This window comes from Oncorhynchus tshawytscha, linkage group LG22 (genome assembly GCF_018296145.1).
Source record: "Oncorhynchus tshawytscha isolate Ot180627B linkage group LG22, Otsh_v2.0, whole genome shotgun sequence".
NCBI classification, from domain to species: Eukaryota; Metazoa; Chordata; class Actinopteri; order Salmoniformes; family Salmonidae; genus Oncorhynchus; species Oncorhynchus tshawytscha.
This window is the reverse complement of record NC_056450.1, coordinates 6,819,939-6,838,292: the sequence shown is the minus strand read 5'-3', so window position 1 is coordinate 6,838,292 and position 18,354 is coordinate 6,819,939. Positions and strand designations below refer to the sequence as shown.

The 18,354-nt window shown below is 43.3% G+C and overlaps 1 protein-coding gene across 1 annotated transcript; it reads left to right on the top strand.

Annotated features, from left to right (window-relative positions):
- Nucleotides 1-1,324: 1,324 nt before the first annotated feature.
- Nucleotides 1,325-15,561, top strand: LOC112221651 (differentially expressed in FDCP 6 homolog). The gene is made up of 11 exons (XM_024383853.2): nucleotides 1,325-1,509; nucleotides 8,893-9,033; nucleotides 9,208-9,393; nucleotides 10,751-10,978; nucleotides 11,140-11,286; nucleotides 11,531-11,639; nucleotides 11,869-12,167; nucleotides 12,396-12,562; nucleotides 13,432-13,630; nucleotides 14,104-14,194; nucleotides 14,950-15,561. The coding sequence occupies exons 1-11, from the start codon at nucleotides 1,414-1,416 to the stop codon at nucleotides 15,159-15,161; spliced, it is 1,875 nt and encodes a 624-aa protein (XP_024239621.1). The 5' UTR covers nucleotides 1,325-1,413; the 3' UTR covers nucleotides 15,162-15,561.
- Nucleotides 15,562-18,354: the final 2,793 nt, after the last annotated feature.

The following is an 18,354-nucleotide window of genomic DNA, read 5'->3' as shown; positions in this document are numbered from 1 at the left end:
TTCAACATGTCAATACTTACAAAAACAAGTAGTGATGAAGTCAGTCTCTACTCTACTTTGAGCCATGAGAGATTGACATGCATATTATTAATGTTAGCTCTACGTGTACATTAAAGGGCCAGCCATGCTGCCCTGTTTTGGGCCAGTTGTAATTATCTCAAGTCACTCTTTTTGGCACCTGACCACACGACTGGACAGTAGTTCAGGTGCGACAAAACTAGGGCCTGTAGGACCTGCCTTGTTGATATTGTTGTTCAGAAGGCAAAACGGTGCTTTATTACGGACAGACCTCTCCCCATCTTAACTACTGTTGCATCAATATGTTTTGACCATAACAGTTAGTCTTGTTGTTGATCCCGCCTCAGTTTTCTCCCATCACAGCCATTGAACTCTGTAGCTGTTTTAAAATTACCAATGGCCTCATGGTAACATCCCTGAGCAGTTGCATTCCTATCCTGCAGCTAAGATCAGAAGGACAACTATATTTTTTATGTGTCTGGGTGGTTTAATACATAATCCACAGCATAATTATTAACGTGAACATGCTTATAGAGATGTTCAATGTCTGATTTGTTATTGTTACCCAATCTACCATTCTTTATGAGGCTTTTGAAAAGCTCCCTGGTCTTTGTATTTGAATCTGTGCTTGAAATGCAATACTTGACTGAGGGACCTTACAGATGCTGTATGTATGGGGGACAGAGGAAAGGTTAGTCATTCAAAAATCATGTCAACCCCTATTATTTCACACAGAGTGAGGCCATGTATCTTATTATGTGATTTGTTGAGCCACATTTTACAGATGAACTAATTTAAGCTTGCCTAAACAGAGGGTCTGAATACTTCAGCAACGATTATAGTTTGGTTATTCTTTATTTATCTTAAAAAAAAAAAAAAATCTTCCACTTTGACACTCCAGAGTATTTTGATGACAAAAAATGTACAATGACTTGTTTTTAATCCCACTTTGTAACACAATACAATGTGAAGGAATGAAAGGAGTCTGAATACTTTTTGCAAAGCATAATAATGGCGCAGGCTGCCGTTTTACAGGCTCCTAAGCAACTGTGCGCTTAACTCTATTTCTTGAACTGCATTGTTGGTTAAGGGCTTGTAAGTAAGCATTTCACGGTAAGGTCTACAGCTGTTGTATTCGGCGCATGTGACAAATACAATTTCATTTGATATGATTGTGGACCCCTACCTGCAGTGTTCTGCCCCACCAGCAGGTGGGGTAGCTGAGACTGATTGGATTGTAGTGCTGTCAGCACAGGTCTTCACGAGCCACAGTACAGGGTGTGTGTGGGTGACTGTTGGCTGTCATACATAGGGCCACGTATCAAGAGGAGGGGAGAGGAGAGAAAAAAAAGCTGTGAAAGAAGGAGAAAAACGGAAAGTTATGCTGCTGTAGACATGGACCTACGCTCAGAGCTCCTCAAGTCCATTTGGTATGGTTTCACAGCCTTGGATCTAGAGAAGAGTGGGAAAGTGTCAAAGTCTCAACTTAAGGTAAGTACCTGGTTACATTAGGTAAAGGTCGATTTTATGATTTTTTTTGGACCAATGCTTTGGGGCTCTTTCTACTATCCAGGCACCCTTGCTGTCTAATGTCCGACCTCAGGAACATCATATTAATCTTCTCTTCTTAAGGTAGCTGGAGTCAGCCAACAATATATAAAGTGAACTGGATCCACAAAAATATACATTTATTGACATTGGATGATGAGCAGAACAGGTCCTGACCCAGCAAGCACATAACGTTCTGGGAACCATATGTTTACCTTCCCACAACTTTCTGGGAATGGTGCAGGATAGTTGCTTGGCTTTGGAACATTCTTAACACATTTAAGGAACTTGACAAAAAAGCGTTATTTTCTTGTTATTTCACTAATTTAACAGAACGTTTCCTAAAATGGTCACATTTAATTTAAATTTAGTTAATGTTCACGGAACATTCTCCAACTGGTTTGACATTGGAAATATTCTCAAATAGTTCAGAGAGTGTTAAGAAACATTGTTCTTCTGTGCGAATTTCAGTGTTTCAGCATAGCATTTCCTACATCTTTCCTCATGGTTCTATTTAAAGTCATGTTCTCACATTGTTATATACTATATTCAGTGCCTTCAGAAAGTATTCAGAAACATTGACTTTTTCTACATTTTGTTATATTACAGCCTTATTCTAAAATAGATATTTTTTTACCTCATCAATCTACACATAATACGCCATAATGACAAAGCAATTATTTTTTGCTAATGTGGATATATAAAACCCCCCCCTGGAAATGTCATATTTACATAAGTATTCAGACCCTTTACGCAGTACTTTGTTGATGCACCTTTGGCAGCGATTACAACATTGAGTCTTCTGGGTATGACAGCTAGAAGCTTGGCACACCTGAATTTGGGGAGTTTCTTCTATTCTTCTCTGCAGATCCTGTCGAGCTCTGTCAGGTTGGAGGGGGAGTGTCGCTGCACAGCTATTTTCAGGTCTCTCTCTAGAGATGTTCGATCGGGTTAAAGTCCGGGCTCTGGCTGGGTCACTCAAGGACATTCAGATAGTAGTCCGGAAGCCTGTGTTGTCTTGGCTCTGTGCTTAGGGTCGTTGTCCTGTTGGAAAGTGAACCTTCACCCCAGTCTGAGGTCCTGAGCACTCTGGAGCAGGTTTTCATCAAGGATCTCTCTGTACTTTGCTCCATTCATCTTTCCCTCGATCCCGACTAGTCACCCAGTCCCTGCCGCTGAAAAACATCCCCACAGCATGATGCTGTCACCACCATGCTTCACTGTAGGGAAGGTGCCAGGTTTCCTCCAGACGTGACACTTGGCATTCAGGCCAAAAAGATCCATCTTAATTTATCAGACCAGAGAATCTTGTTTCCGAAGGCACTGTATATAAAAGTATGTGAACACCCATTAAAATTGGTTGATTCTGCTGTTTCAGCCACACCCATTTTGACAGGTGTATAAAATTGAGCACACAGGCAGTAGAATGGCCTTACTGAAGAGCTCAGTTACTTTCAAAGTGGCACCGTCATAGGATGCCACCTTTCCAACAAGTCAGTTCATCAAATTTCTGCCGTGGTCAACTGTAAGTGCTGTTATTGTGAATTGGAAACATCTAGGCTCAACCACGAAGTGGTAGGCTACACAAGCTCACAGAACGGGACTGTCGAGTGCTTGAAGTGTGTAAAAATTGTCAGTCCTCAGTTGCAACACTCACTACCGAGTTCCAAAGTGCCTCTGGAAGCAATGTCAACAGAATAACTGTTCGTCAGGAGCATTATGAAATGGGTTTCCATGGCCGAGTAGCCTCACACAACTAAAATCACTATGAGCAATGCCAAGCGTCAGTTGGTGTAGTGTAAAGCTCAGCGCCATTTGAGCAGTGGAAACGCGTTCTCTGGAGTGATGAATCACGCTTCACCATCTGGTAGTCCTATGGACGAATTTGGGTTTGGCGGAGGCCAGAAAAACACTACCTGTCTGAATGCATAGTGCCAACTGTAAAGGTTGGTGGAGGAGTAATAATTGTCTGGGGCTGTTTTTCATGGTTCGGGCTAGGCCACTTAGTTCCAGTGAAGGAAAATCTTAACGCTACAGCATACAATGACATTCTAGATGATAATGTGCTTCCAACTTTGTGGCAACAGCTTGGAGAAGGCCCTTTCCTGTTTCAGCATGACAATGCCCCTGTGCAGTGGCAGTTCTAGCTTGTATGGCTCCAAGGGCGAACCTCCCCAACAACAAAAAAAGCACAATTCTGCATTAACTGTAATTTTTATTAAGATTTGGAACAACACAAATAAATAATCAGAACATTTAAAACTATATAAAAATATATGCAAAAATAAGTAACAAAAATAAGTAACTAAGACAAATGGAAACAAATGTGTTGACTTGGCACTCGAGCATCAATACATTACCCATCCCCCAACACTGTCAACCAAAAGTCAAGACTAAACCAATTCACCCTGCTGGTGTGCAGACTGGTTTTATATTATTCTTAATGATTTCACACAAACCAGAAAAAACAATATGTCTGTGAAACTATATATTCACAGTATTCTAAATTAATTGTGGTTTATTTGGAAGCATTTTGTAGTGTGACTGATTTTACTAATTGCATTAGTACTGTATAAAGTTAGAGGTGGGCTATTTGATAGATTCCCCCGCTCCCCCCACCTCGGACTTCCAGTGGGGAGACCTGAGGTCAACCTACCCCCGCCCCCGCCCCATCTCGTACTTCTGAGTGGATGACCTTCCCAGGCAGTAGCCTGCCTAGCTCACAAACTAGAATCAGGGCGCTCACTCCGACAAGGTTAATTGGCCCACAGTCCCACACGGTGACAAAATATCATTGACGTGACGTGCAAATGAGCGATAGAAAACCGATCACGCCAATTCATATTTTTTTTGTTTGTGCGGGCGCCCTGTGGAGCCCCAGGCAAGATGCCGCCCCGGGCGGCTGCCCATGTCACCTATACCTAAATCCACCACTGTCCCCATGCACAAAGCGAGGTCCATATAGAAATGGTTTGTCGAGATCGGAGTGGAAGAACTTGACTGGCCTGCATAGAGTCCTGTCCTCAACCCCATCAAACACCTTTTGAGATGAATTGGAACGCCAACTGCGAGCCAGGTCTAATCGCCCAACATCCGTGCCCGACCTCACAAATGCTCTTGTGGCTGAATGGAAGCAAGTCCCTGCAGAAATGTTCCAACATCTAGTGGAAAGCCTTCCCTGAAGAGTGGAGGCTGTTATAACAGTAAAGAGGTGGTTTGAGATGTTCGACAAGCAGGTGTCCACATACTTTTGGTAATGTACTGTAGATGGCTGACTCAGTGATGAAGATGTTTCCTATGGGGAGCAAAACAGTAATGATAGTGAGAGTGAACAATGTGTGCTTGTGTTTTAGAGGCAATGCGAGTGTGGAGCTGACAAGTAACAGTTTGCTCTCAGTGTTTCTATGAATAAGAGCCCTTATCACCAAGTTGTACCCAGACTGGTCCATGATGTCACCACATACAGTGCAATTGGTACTGTGGCACTGAACATGACCAAAGAGGTGGTGAATGGAATAGAATGTGTCACACATTGTCTTCAATACTATGGTCGAGGACATCTTCAGTGCTTATTGTTATTGACAAAGTAGTGCTGTAGAAAGTTGGATATATAATCATTACATTACCCTCCATCTATCCATTCGGCCCTACGTTCAGCCATGTGCTACTGGCTTTAACTACTAGAACCTTGTGACAAAGCCTATCCCGTCATACTGGTGGTGGGGCAGGCTCTAGTCTAGAGTATTGTCCAGACCAGAACCATGCAGTTAGGTTTATCGAGGCTAAGTACTCTGGTCTGGAGTATGGCCCAGTCAGTCCAGAGACCAGGGAGTCATATACCCTTTTAAAAATCTACTTAGCCAAACTGAGCTGAGCTGTATCATGTTGGCTACAGTACACCGACCATCCACCATAGGTGATGGAACCGTGCTGGAAAAATGAAAAAAAAAAAGCCAGCTAGCACAGTATGGTTCAGGTTGGATTGATATTGTGAAAGAATAATAGAGGCTTAGAAGCCAGCAGGCCGCACAGGTCACATACTCTTGGTTTCGTAGTGAAAAGAGGAGGGAGGGAGAAGGAGAGGAAGACAGGATGTGATGTTTCAAAAGATGTGGGCTGGGTGCACTGACTCTAACCCCCCTTCCCTCTCAAAAAAAAAGGATTGTCTCCAATTCTATTTCAATAAGCCTCCAGTTATTTATTGATGCCCTCTTGAAAAACTATAAACTTCACAGGAATAGCATTGTATTTTCTCTGAGGTCTAAATGGCAGTTGAAACATTGTTGTGCGTGTGAGAACCACTCTTGAATGACGTTTTTATGGGTAAATCATAGATATTGTAGCAACCCTAACCCAACACTTAGCGATCTTGTCAAAGGGTTCAGATCTCGTTATAACGGCTAAGGTGTTGGCTTGCCAGTCGCGGGACCAGGGTTTGATTCCTGGTCGGGGCTACCCCCCAAATTCCCTAGAATATGTAAACTAACTTTTTTGCTTTTTATAGAAGACTAAAATACTTTCATGATTCAGCTTTTGTGTTTCAGTTCCTTCATAAACCAGCAAAGAATTTCTCTTTTTACTGTACGCCACATCTGTCTGACAGAGACAAGTCACAGTTTTTAAAAGGATCTACCAAAGATTTAAACTTGATATGTAACTTATTTTCAATATACATTTTGCTGTATCTCATCTACACTGCCGTGAAACTCTTTTTGATTCTGATTGTTATCAGATCTTCAACCAAAACCTAATATTAGATAAGGGAACCTGAGTTTACAAATAACAAAAAAAATGATACTTATTTAATTATCAAAGTTATGCAACACCCAATTTCCCAGTGTTTAAAAGTAATTGCCCCCTTACACTCAATAACGGGTTGTGCCACCTTTAGCTGCAATGACTGCAACCAAATGCTTCCTGTACAGTGAGGGAGAAAACTATTTGATCCCCTGCTGATTTTGTACGTTTGCCCACTGACAAAGAAATGATCAGTCTATAATTTTAATGGTAGGTTTATTTGAACAGTGAGAGACAGAATAACAAAAAAATCCAGAAAAACACATCAAAACTGTTATAAAATTATTTGCATTTTAATAAGGGAAATAAGTATTTGACCCCTCTGCAAAACATGACTTAGTGCTTGGTGGCAAAACCCAGACGTTTCTTGTAGTTGGCCACCAGGTTTGCACACATCTCAGAAGGGATTTTGTCCCCCTCCTCTTTGCAGATCTTCTCCAAGTCATTAAGGTTTTGAGGCTGACGTTTGACAACTCGAACCTTCAGCTCCCTCCACAGATTTTCTATGGGATTAAGGTCTGGAGACTGGCTAGGCCACTCCAGGACCTTAATGTGCTTCTTCTTGAGCCACTCCTTTGTTGCCTTGGCCGTGAGTTTTGGGTCATTGTCATTCTGGAATACCCATCCACGACCCATTTTCAATGCCCTGGCTAAGGGAAGGAGGTTCTCACCCAAGATTTGATGGTACATGGCCCCGTCCATCGTCCCTTTGATGCGGTGAAGTTGTCCTGTCCCCTTAGCAGAAAAACACCCCCAAAGCATAATGTTTCCACCTCCATGTTTGACGGTGGGGATGGTGTTCCTTCTCCTCCAAGCATTCCTCCTCCTCCAAACACGGCAAGTTGAGTTGATGCCAAAGAGCTCCATTTTGGTCTCATCTGACCACAACACTTTCACCCAGTTGTCCTCTGAATCATTCAGATGTTCATTGGCAAACTTCAGACGGGCATGTTTATGTGCTTTCTTGAGCAGGGAGACCTTGCGGGCGCTGCAGGATTTCAGTCTTTCATGGCGTAGTGTGTTACTAATTGTTTTCTTGGTGACTATGGTCCCAGCTGCCTTGAAATCATTGACAAGATCCTCCCGTGTAGTTCTGGGCTGATTCCTCACCGTTCTCATGATCATTGCAACTCCATGAGGTAAGATCTTGCATGGAGCCCCAGGCCGTGTGAGATTGACAGTTCTTTTGTGTTTCTTCCATTTGCGAATAATCGCACCAACTGTTGTCACCTTCTCACCAAGCTGCTTGGCGATGGTCTTGTAGACCATTCCAGCCTTGTGTAGGTCTACAATCTTGTCCCTGACATCCTTGGCGAGCTCTTTGGTCTTTGCCATGGTGGAGAGTTTGGAATCTGATTGATTGCTTCTGTGGACAGGTGTCTTTTATACAGGTAACAAACTGAGATTAGGAGCGCTCCCTTTGAGTGTGCTCCTAATCTCAGCTCGTTACCTATATAAAAGACACCTATGAGCCAGAAATCTTTCTGATTGAGAGGGGGTCAAGTACTTATTTCCATCATTAAAATGCAAATCAATTTATAATATTTTTGATATGCATTTTTCAGATTTTTTTGTTTGTTATTCTGTCTCTCACTGTTCAAATAAACCTTACATTAAAATTATAGACTGATAATTTATTTGTCAGTGGGCAAACGTACAAGATCAGTAGGGGATCAAATACTATTTTCCCTCACTGTAGTTGATCAGTTTCTCACATCGCTGTGGAGGAATTGTTGCCCACTCTTGTATGCAGAACTGCTTTAACTCAGCAACATCTGTGGGTTTTCAAGCATGAACTGCTCGTTTCAAGTCTTGCCACAATATCTCAATCGTGATTAGGTCTGGACTTTGACTACGCCATTCTAAAACGTCACATTTTTTATTTTTTTTAACCATTTTCATGTAGACTTGATTGTGTGTTTTGGATCATTGTCTTGCTGCATGACCCAGCTGTGCTTCCACTTCAGCTCACAGACGGATGGCCTGACATTCCCCAAACCATCACACTACAGTACCACCGCCATGCTTGACGATTGGTATGAAGTTCTTACTGTGGAAAGCAGTGTTTGGTTTTTGCCAGACATAGTGGGACCCATCTCATCCAAAAAGTTGACCAAAAAGCACCTGGATGATCATCAAGACTCTTTGAAGAATGTTTTATAGACAGATCAGTCAAAAGTGTAACTTTTATGCCTCCCGAAAACCAAACACTGCATTCCACAGTGAGAACCTTTAACCAACAGTCAAGGCTGGTGGTGGTAGTACGATGGTGATGGTGATGCTTTGCTGCCTCAGGACCTGGACAACTTGCCTTAATAGAAGGAACCATGAATGTGTGTGTGTGTGTGTGTGCTAAGGTGCGGAGAATCAGAGCAGGTGGTCAGTCCAGTTCAATTATTTAGCAGTCTGATGGCTTGTAGATAGAAACGGTCTCTGTGCCTGTGGGTATCAGACCTCATGCTCCGATACTGTTTGCCCGACGACAAGGGAGTGAACAGCCCTCACAACCCTGTCGTTTGTGTGTTCTAGGTCCTATCACATAACTTGTGTACGGTTCTGTCCATCCCTCACGACCCGGTGGCTCTGGAAGAACATTTCAGGGATGATGACGATGGACCAGTCTCCAGCCAGGGGTACATGCCTTACCTCAACAAATACATACTGGACAAGGTAAAGTCAAGTACACAAACACACCCAAGTCACCTTACATTTTTGCCTCAGTCGTTCCTTTTATTTTGTTTGTGTACCCAGATGCCACCACTTGGTTTATACAGAAGGAAAAGAGTGCTAAAAAAATGCTAGGTACATTTTCCTTACTCAGTGCTGTTTTATTATGCCTCACAGGTTGAAGAGGGCTGTTTTGTGAAAGAACAGGTTGATGAACTGTGCTGGACTCTCACTGCTAAGAAGAACTACAAACCGGCGAAGGACAATAAGAACGTGTTGCCAGGGAAAGATGCCTTTCATCTCTGGAGTCTGTTTAACTTTCTGTCAGAGGATAAATACCCTCTCGTTATGGTTCCTGATGAAGTGAGTTATGTATACAAAACATGCTGGGTTCTGTAGCGTATTATACAACAAATTCACCTAGAATACAGTGGATGGATGCTAATACATTTAGTCACTTAGAAAGGGAAAAGGTCCATCACTAACTTTCAAAACCGCTGTAACCAAATCCAAACACTCATTCTAATTGTAGTATTTAATTGTAGGGGCAGCAGGTAGCCTAGCGGTTAAGCTCGTTGGACCAATAACCGAAAGGTCTCTGGTTCAAATCGCAGACTAACGTTCGGTGAAAAATCTGTCTGTGCCCTTGAGCAAGGCACTTAACCATAATTGATCCTGTAAGTCACTCTGGATAAGAGCGTCTGCTAAATTACTTAGATGTAAAATGTAGTATTTATCTGCCAAACCTCTATACAGCCTGCTCTCATAGACTAGACGTAACATAGTAAATGTAAATCAGTATGATATGTTACATTTGGTAAGGTTACTTAAGGCAAAAACAAAAGTAGGGAGGTTGGGTGTGCATGTAACGCGAACATCTAGCAACCCAAAGTTTGAATTCGTATCTCATTATGGACAACTTTAGCAACTTTTCAACTACTTATTACTTTTGAGCTACTTTGCAACTACTTAGCATGTTAGCTAACCCTTCCCCTAACCTTAACCCTTTTAGCTAACCCTTTAACCTAACTCCTAAACTTAACCCCTAACCCCTAGTCTCGCTAATGTTAGCCAGATTACTAATGTTAGCCACCTAGCCATCCAGCTAGAATTTGTAACATATTATATGTTTTGGAAATTCGTAACATATAATACGAATTGTAATTTGTAACAACTTACGTAATGGGTGATGGATATCCACAAATTAATACATAACATACAAAACGTAACATACAGTATCATACTAAATAGTGTCAGAATTACGTATAGAATAATACGAAATGCTCTGAGAGAGGGTTGCTAAATATAGCAAACCCGTGAGGAATGTTTTTCTTCCTACTGATTGCTGTGTGTCTTTCAATACCTAAATATGGGCTTGTATGTCACTTGTAGCATGGCTTTTGGTTTCAGCCTGTAGTCTGTTTTTCACAACCGGTGTTGGCAGTATGATTGTGATAAGCCACAGATTTCAGAGCAGGGCACTACAGTGCCTCAGAGTAACAACCAGCAGTCGGGGTGGTTTCACTGAAAACAAAAGCATAGGTTACATTATCATCCAAATATTATCTTGAGTCGTGACGGATTATTAAAATAAACAAGATCGAGATTGAGACTCAGATTATAAACCAATTACAAAACAATTGAAAGGCAACCATTCCCCCCATAAACCAATTCATCCCTTTTACAAACAAATTATTTGTGTTTTGTTTGAATTATTCAGGTGGAATATCTCCTGAAGAAGATTTGCATGGCCATGAGTGTTGAGCTCAACTGCGTGGAGCTGGAAGACTTCATCTCCCAGGATGCAGTGCGACAGAATGGTTTCACTGTCTGGTCCTTCCTGGAGATGATGAACACTGGGAAGATAACCAGAGGCATGGGCCAGGAAATCACCAGCATGGCCATAGAGGAGGTCTACAGGGAGATAGTTGCTGAGGTCCTCAAAGAGGTAGGGTACTTAAAAACAACAGAACAACAATACAGCATCTCTATACTGTCTGCCTGTCTGAATTTCTTGCCATCTGCCTACCTGCCTGTGACCTCTAATTCTGTTTCAGTGACGTGTGTTGATTGTGTCAGTTCTGTGTGGGTTGACTCTGTTGCCTACAGGGGTACCTGTGGAAAAAGAGTCAGCTGAGGAGGAACTGGAAGGAGCGCTGGTTCACCCTGAGGCCGATTACCCTGGATTACTACACCAGTGAGGACCGCAAGGAGCGCCAGGGAAGCATTGCTCTGGATGGGAACTGCTGTGTGGAGGTAGACTGGGTTTGAGGTGGGGTGGGACCTGGGGACAGGCACAGCTGAGATGGGCCTGCTCCTTTTTGAGAATGGGTGACAGATAGGAATAACTTATTCAATCAGAGCTACAGGGTAAACACATCCCTCCCTCATATGCTTAATTTGAAATAGCTAAAAATAGAAATGAATTTACAATGAATGTACAACAAATATATATACATTGTGCAAATGTGTCACAATGAGTACTTCTCCTGTTGATCAGGTGCTGTCAGACCGGGATGGGAAGAGGTGTATGTTCTGTCTGAAAACTCTGTCCAAGACCTACGAGATGAGTGCCTCGGACACCAAGCAGAGACAGGAATGGACTGCAGGTACCACAATTAATAATTTGTTAATTGAGCATTTACATGTTGTTGACACAATTATTTAGTGATATGATGAATTACCAAGCTTATAACAACTATCATACTTATGACAAAAGTAGTGAAGGCAACGATTCCCCCTGCCCTATATGTTGGGTTGATTACTGGGTTGATTATTCAAAGTCAAGCAGTAAGCATATACTGAGTACTGACATCCTGTCCCTCCCTTCACCCCCAGCCATTCAGACAGCCATCCGTCTACACACTGAAGGGAAGACCTCTCTCCACAAGGACCTGAAGCTGAAGAGGAGGGAGCAGAGGGAGCAGCGGGAGAAGAGGCAGCTGGCCAAGGAGGAGGAGCAGCAACGTTTTCAGGCTCTGCAGGAGGAGAAGGAGCGTAAGCTGGCCGAGCTGGAGCTCCTAAAGGAGGCGCAGAGGCAGGCCCAAGCCCTCCTGGAGCAGGACGAGATGAGACGGCGCCAGCATCATGAGGAGATGCAACAGGCCCTGGAGGTGCAGCTCCGCGAGGCAAAGGAGGTGAAGACTGGGAGGGGCAGGGGTGTAGGAAGGACAGGGGAGGAGAGGGTGGAGGGAAGAGAGGAGTGTGGTTGCTTGGAGGAGAAAGGTGGAGGAGTGTTGATGAATGGAGAAGAGTGACGACTGCACAATGTTTACCTGTGTCGCGCAGGAGAAGGGTGGAGGTTGATTCAGACTGGAGGAGTGGGTGTTTAGATGTTCCATGCTGATGTGGGTCTCCTCTTCCAGTCGCGGGCCACCATGCAGGCAGAGATGGTTCTGAAGGAGGAGGAGGCGGAGCGGCAGAGGAAGAGGATCAAGGAGCTGGAGGAGATGCAGACAAGTCTGGAGGAGGCTCTACAGCAGGAGATCAAAGCTCGGCAGGACGAAGAGGTCTTTCGATACGCACAGACTGGGTAAAGGGATACACACACACACACACACGCAGGTAGGCAGTTACCCACGCACGCACGCAACACACTCTCGCATACACACACACAGGCTGAGGGCAGGGTGCTGGACACATTCAGACATTGTTTCGCTCACTCACAAACCTAGTACCCTCACTACTTTGCTTACAAGACACAGGCTCATTTTAGGGCTTGCTGTCATCGTGTGAGAAGGCACCAAGTTGGCACGTAAAAGCTGCATGTCTTTTTACAGAGCACAGTACACAGCAGAGAGATAGATGGTGTTAAGAGAAGCCGATTGCTGTTGAAGAGAGGCTGTTGCATTAGTTAGGTTCCTGAGGAAGTTGAGTTTAACAGAGGAAGTTGTCTAGCTACGATCTGTAGGATCTGTTGACACTGATAGGGTGTTCATGGTGTGTCTGTCACAATCTTACATGTAAGAATAAGCAGTGTGCTTTGATGCATTTATTCACTGACTGCTCGATGGGAAACATACAGATCCTAACCTGTTCTATTTAATTTTGTGACTGCAAATACCAAGCTCCAAGCTCTCTGCTTGTCTCAAAGATCCAAAACACTCACAGACAAGGCAACTATAGCATACAAATATGAAGTAATACGACATTAAAGGCTCATATATGCTTTAAAAAAAATGACATAACATTGTACAGTATATAATGAAAAGTAATGGAGATAAGCAACAGCGTTAGGGGGCGCCTACTGGATACTTTTTGAGAGATGATTGCGAGTTTGCATGTGTCACGTTTCTAAAAACATTAAATGTGTCTCGTCCAACTTCTTACCACATAATGCCATATCTACTGTATGTCTTCCAGTTAAAGATTTTCTATTTGTCCTATACGTTTATTGTACAGTTTGCTGTCTGAGGAGGAGGACAAGATGAAGGCCCTGATGGTGCTGCAAGAGGAGCAGGAGGAGTACATCCTGAAGACCCAGAGGGAGAAGCAGGAGCTAAGGCAAGAGATGGAGAACAAGTCCCGCGCTCTTGAGGAGGCCCAAAGGCAGCTGGAGGAGGTCAGGGCCAACCGCTACAGAGTCGACCAGGACGTTGTGGTAAGTGCAGAGATACACTATATAATATAAATACCTGTGCATAATGTTAGAGTTATATAGTGATGAGTCACCACACCGTTAATGGTACTTCAAAACAGCCCTGGCTATTTGGGTATCACATCCCAATGGGCACAGACGTCAGTTCAACGTCTAGTTTCGATTTACATTTGGTTGAGTTGTCAACTATGGTGAATTTAACATGAAATTAAAAATATTCACCATGTCATTGGCTTTAGGTTAAAAATTGTGAGAAAAAAAATACGAAATGTCCTGGTCGATCCAATTAGTTTTCCACATCGATTCAACGTGGTCAAAGATTTTCTGGGTTAAAACTAGGTGGAAACAACGTTGATTCAACCAGTTTTTGCCAAGTGGGATGTGAGCAGGGATGGGATTGCGGGAGATAGTGAGAGAATTAAGTATGTTTTACTGTGTTTGCGGGGGTGTTTTGAATCTGTCTTGTGTTCTTATAGGCTGCCCAGAGGAAGCTTCGCCAGGCCAGCACCAATGTCAAACACTGGAATGTTCAGATGAACCGACTGATGCGTCCTATTGGACCAGGAGGTAGGCTACGTCACACCACACCAGTGTCTTCATTGACTATAAAAAACATACACAGAAAGCTTAGGTTTGATATATTATCATGTTTGAGGCGCAGACAAAGCAAGGAGGAGTAGTCACGATCTGCAACATAAGTCCCAAATTTTGACCGGTCAAAAATACTGCACTATAAATGGAATCGGGTGCCATTTGGGATGCGTACACTGCCAAGTGCCTGCTGCTAAATGCTCAGCCATGATTTATGCAATCAAGTCACTAGAATAAGCCTACATTTCCTTGTGGTTTGGGTGGCTTTTAACTATGCACAAAGAGCATGTAGTGGATAAGACCTACAGTAGTAGGTGTATAGTATGCTAAAGGTCCCTCTTTCTCACGGTGGTAGCAGCTGGGGTTTGTCAAGCTCATTTTAGAAGACGTCATCCTCAAACATAGTGTAGACAAGACGCGTTCGTGCATTTCTATTTTATTGATCTTAATCATATTTTGAACTGAAACCCCCTGGCTCTACTCTACATGTCACCCTTACCAGGTGACATGCCACCACTCTCCCTGCATGGCAGACACAGAATCACATGGATCTGTCTCCTATCTTTGCCAAAGTTAGACAGCTTCAAGTTAGACCAATTACATTTCAGGGGGTGACTGATATTTTAGCTGCAGACAACCCTGGTTTTCTTTGATGACATTGTTTCTTCAGTGCCATATATGTTAAAATAAATGTTTGTTGTTGTCTCCTGATCTCCCTCCCATGGTTCTAGAGAAGAGACCATCAGGGGGGGGCTCTTTCTCCAGCTTCCAGATCCCATCCCAGAGAGATCCAGGTCTGCGTCTGAGACAGAGGTCTGAGGAGCCAGACGAGGAAAGCAAGGAAAACGTGGACAACAGCAGCAGTGCAGGGTCGGGGTGTGAAGGAGAGAGAAAAGAGAGGCGTCTCTCTCAGGCCTCTAACGGAGACATGGACATTCCCTGAGGATCATATGGTGCTTCTCGTCAAAGCCTAACTCATCAACTGCTTATTTTGTTTGTGTTTTTTCTAATGGAAAAGAAAGGTGGAGAACCTTTTAGTATGAAATCATATTTTTAGGTTAACTTCCTGTCAATTGCTGGGTAGGATAAAGGGAAAGTAAACACACTGTTCAAATGTTCTCCCACAAACATTTTTGTAATTGTATTAACTTTTTAGTAGTTTGTATTATTCTCTCACCTTATCTCACAGTATGTTATAACAGATCTCCATGTTTTAATGAAGAATGAAAGAACCATAATGCACCACTATGAATTTTGTAGATATATTTACTTAGTAGTTTGTAACCTCGTCCCCAGGCTCAATTGAGCTGGCTGGCGGACCAGATTAAATGATTTGGAATCTAGTTTTTACTCGCCTCTGTGTGTCTCCATTAAAAGTATTATCAAACGATAACGGGTTGGGCTCGATATGCAAACAGAGAGGACTGATTTGTAGAGGGAAACTAATGCAAACTGCTTCTGTGGTCTCTATTTCCTGTTTCCGTTGTAAGTCAACAGAGATCAAGGCTCTTTCTGTGGTGCCTGCCTTACCTACATATTATGTAACATTGACGTGGCAGTTTCTCAATGTTCGTGTCAAATTCAAGGGTATTCTCTTGCTTTTTATTTGTGCATCCATTGAGTGTACAAAATATTAGGAACACCTTCCTAATATTCAGTTGCACTCCCTTTTGCCCTCAACAGCCTCAATTCGTCAGGGCATGGACTCTACAAGGTGTTGAAAGCGTTCCACAGGGATGCTGGCCCATGCTGACTCCAATGCTTTCCACAGTTATGTCAAGTTGACTGGATGTCCTTCAGGTGGTGGACAATTCTTGATACACACAGGAAACTGTTGAGCGTGAAAGACCCAGCAGCTTTGCAGTTCTTGACACAAACCGGCTTACAAAATACTTAAATATTTTGTCTTGCCCATCCACCCTCTGAATGACAGATATACACAATCCATGTCTCAACTATCTCAAGGCTTAAAAATCCTTCTTAGTGAGCGTTTCTCCTTTGCCAATTTTATCTATGCACCTGACCGGTGTGGCATATCAAGAAGCTGATTAAACAGCATGATTATTACACTGGTCCACCTTGTGCTGGGTACAATAAAATGACACTTTAAAATGTGCAGGTTTTGAGGGAGCATGCAATTGGCATGCTGACTGTTGGAATGTCCACCAGAGCTGTTGCCAGAGAATTTAATGTTAATTTCTCTACCATTAGCTGCATTCAATGTTATTTTAGAGAATTTGGCAGGAAGTCCAACCAGCCTCAAAACCGCAGACCATGTGTAACAAAAGCAAGCCCAGGACCTCCCCATCCAGCTTCTTCACCTGCGGTTTCATCTGAGGGGGTACTGAGGAGTTTTTATGTCTGTAATAAAGCCTTTTTGAGGGGAAAAACTCATTCTGATTGGATGGGCCTGGCTACCCAGTGGGTGGGCCTATGCCCACCCATGGCTGCACCACTGCCCAGTCATGAAATCCATAGAGTAGGGTCAAATTAATTTATTTCAGATTTTTTTATATGTAACTAATTTTTTTATATGTAATATGTTTTTTATATGTAACTGTAAAATATTTGAAATGATTGCATTTGTATTTTTATTCATTATAAAAAGGCCCTACAAAATCCTATCATTGCTATGTCAATGGCACTCAACTACTCTTCTCCTTTCCCCCTTCTGACACCTAGGAGGCGACACGCATCTCTGCGTGCCTGGCAGACACCTCAGCTTGGATGTCAGCCCACCACCTCAAGCTCAACAAAACGGAGCTGCTCTACCTCCCGGGGGAAAGTCTGCCCGCTCCAAGACATCTCCATCATGGTTGACAACTCCACGGTGTCCCCCTCCCAGAGTGCAAAGAACCTTGGCATGACCCTGGACAACACTCTGTTGTTCTCTGCAAACATCAAAGCAGTGACTCGCTCCTGCAGGTTCATGCTCAGCAACATTCGTAGAGTATGATCTTTCCTCATACAGGAAGCGGTGCAGGACCTAATCCAGGCACTTGTCATCTCCCATCCAGACTACTGGAACTCTCTGTTGGATGGGCTCCCCGCTTGTGTCATCAAACCCCTGCAATTTATCCAGAATGCCGCAGCCGCCTGGTGTTCGACATTCTTCTTCTTTGGTATCATGTCGTTCACACATTTTGTTTGTGCATGCCGCCACCTACTGTAGTGTGTGTTCAATCACCTTAGATTTTGTTATACAAAAATAAAAAGGGGAAACATTTAAGAAATAATAATATGCACCACCAACTAACCCAACACCTATATATCACTATTTAATTTTTTTATCACCACCCCATTCCACTATTTTGACCCTATCTGGTCCATGCCACTTGCCTGGGAGGATGGGACCTGGGAGGATGGGACACCACCACTTCACACACCTTGTAGATCTTCTGAAGTCAAATCTCATATACGCAAATACTTCTCTGCAGCTGCCACCACAACATCTATTTTTTGTGATTTTCGTTCAATTTCTGTGCTACAGTTGATAACCATTGATATGAACTCTAAGAAGCCAACCTTACTAAAGCATACAGTGTATCATTCGATGGCCTATCCCTCTGTGCTGGCACAGATCCACTCCTCACATGGATCCTCTCAGGAACTCTCACCCTTGACACATCCTCCTCTACTTTCTTCACTGCCTCAGCATACAACACATTCTGCACTACTCTGACTCTGGCCAGCTCCACCTGCCTCTCTCGCACCGGACACCTCCAATCCCCAGCAACATGGGCACCCCTACAGTTGACACACAACTTTATTAATCGAAACTACACAATCCTCCATCTCATGCACTCCTGCACTCTTCCCACATCTTTGAATCTCCCTCCTACAAACTGCTGTGACATGACCAAACCTGAAACACCGCGATGGATTCGGCACAAAAGCTCTAACGGGATAACTGATATATCCTAACAAGACTTTGTCAGGTAAAAAGACTCAAAACTCAAAAAGGACTGACAGTTTCACCACCGGGTCTGCGTTGCAGCAAACGGCAGGCATCACAAACGTCAGGAATCTTCAACTTCTCCACCTGCACACTTAACACTGCCCCAGAAATCACTCCATTCAATGATGCCCTATTCCTAAGCGCAAAGCAAGAAACAGATTTTGGCCCAAGTTGCGTG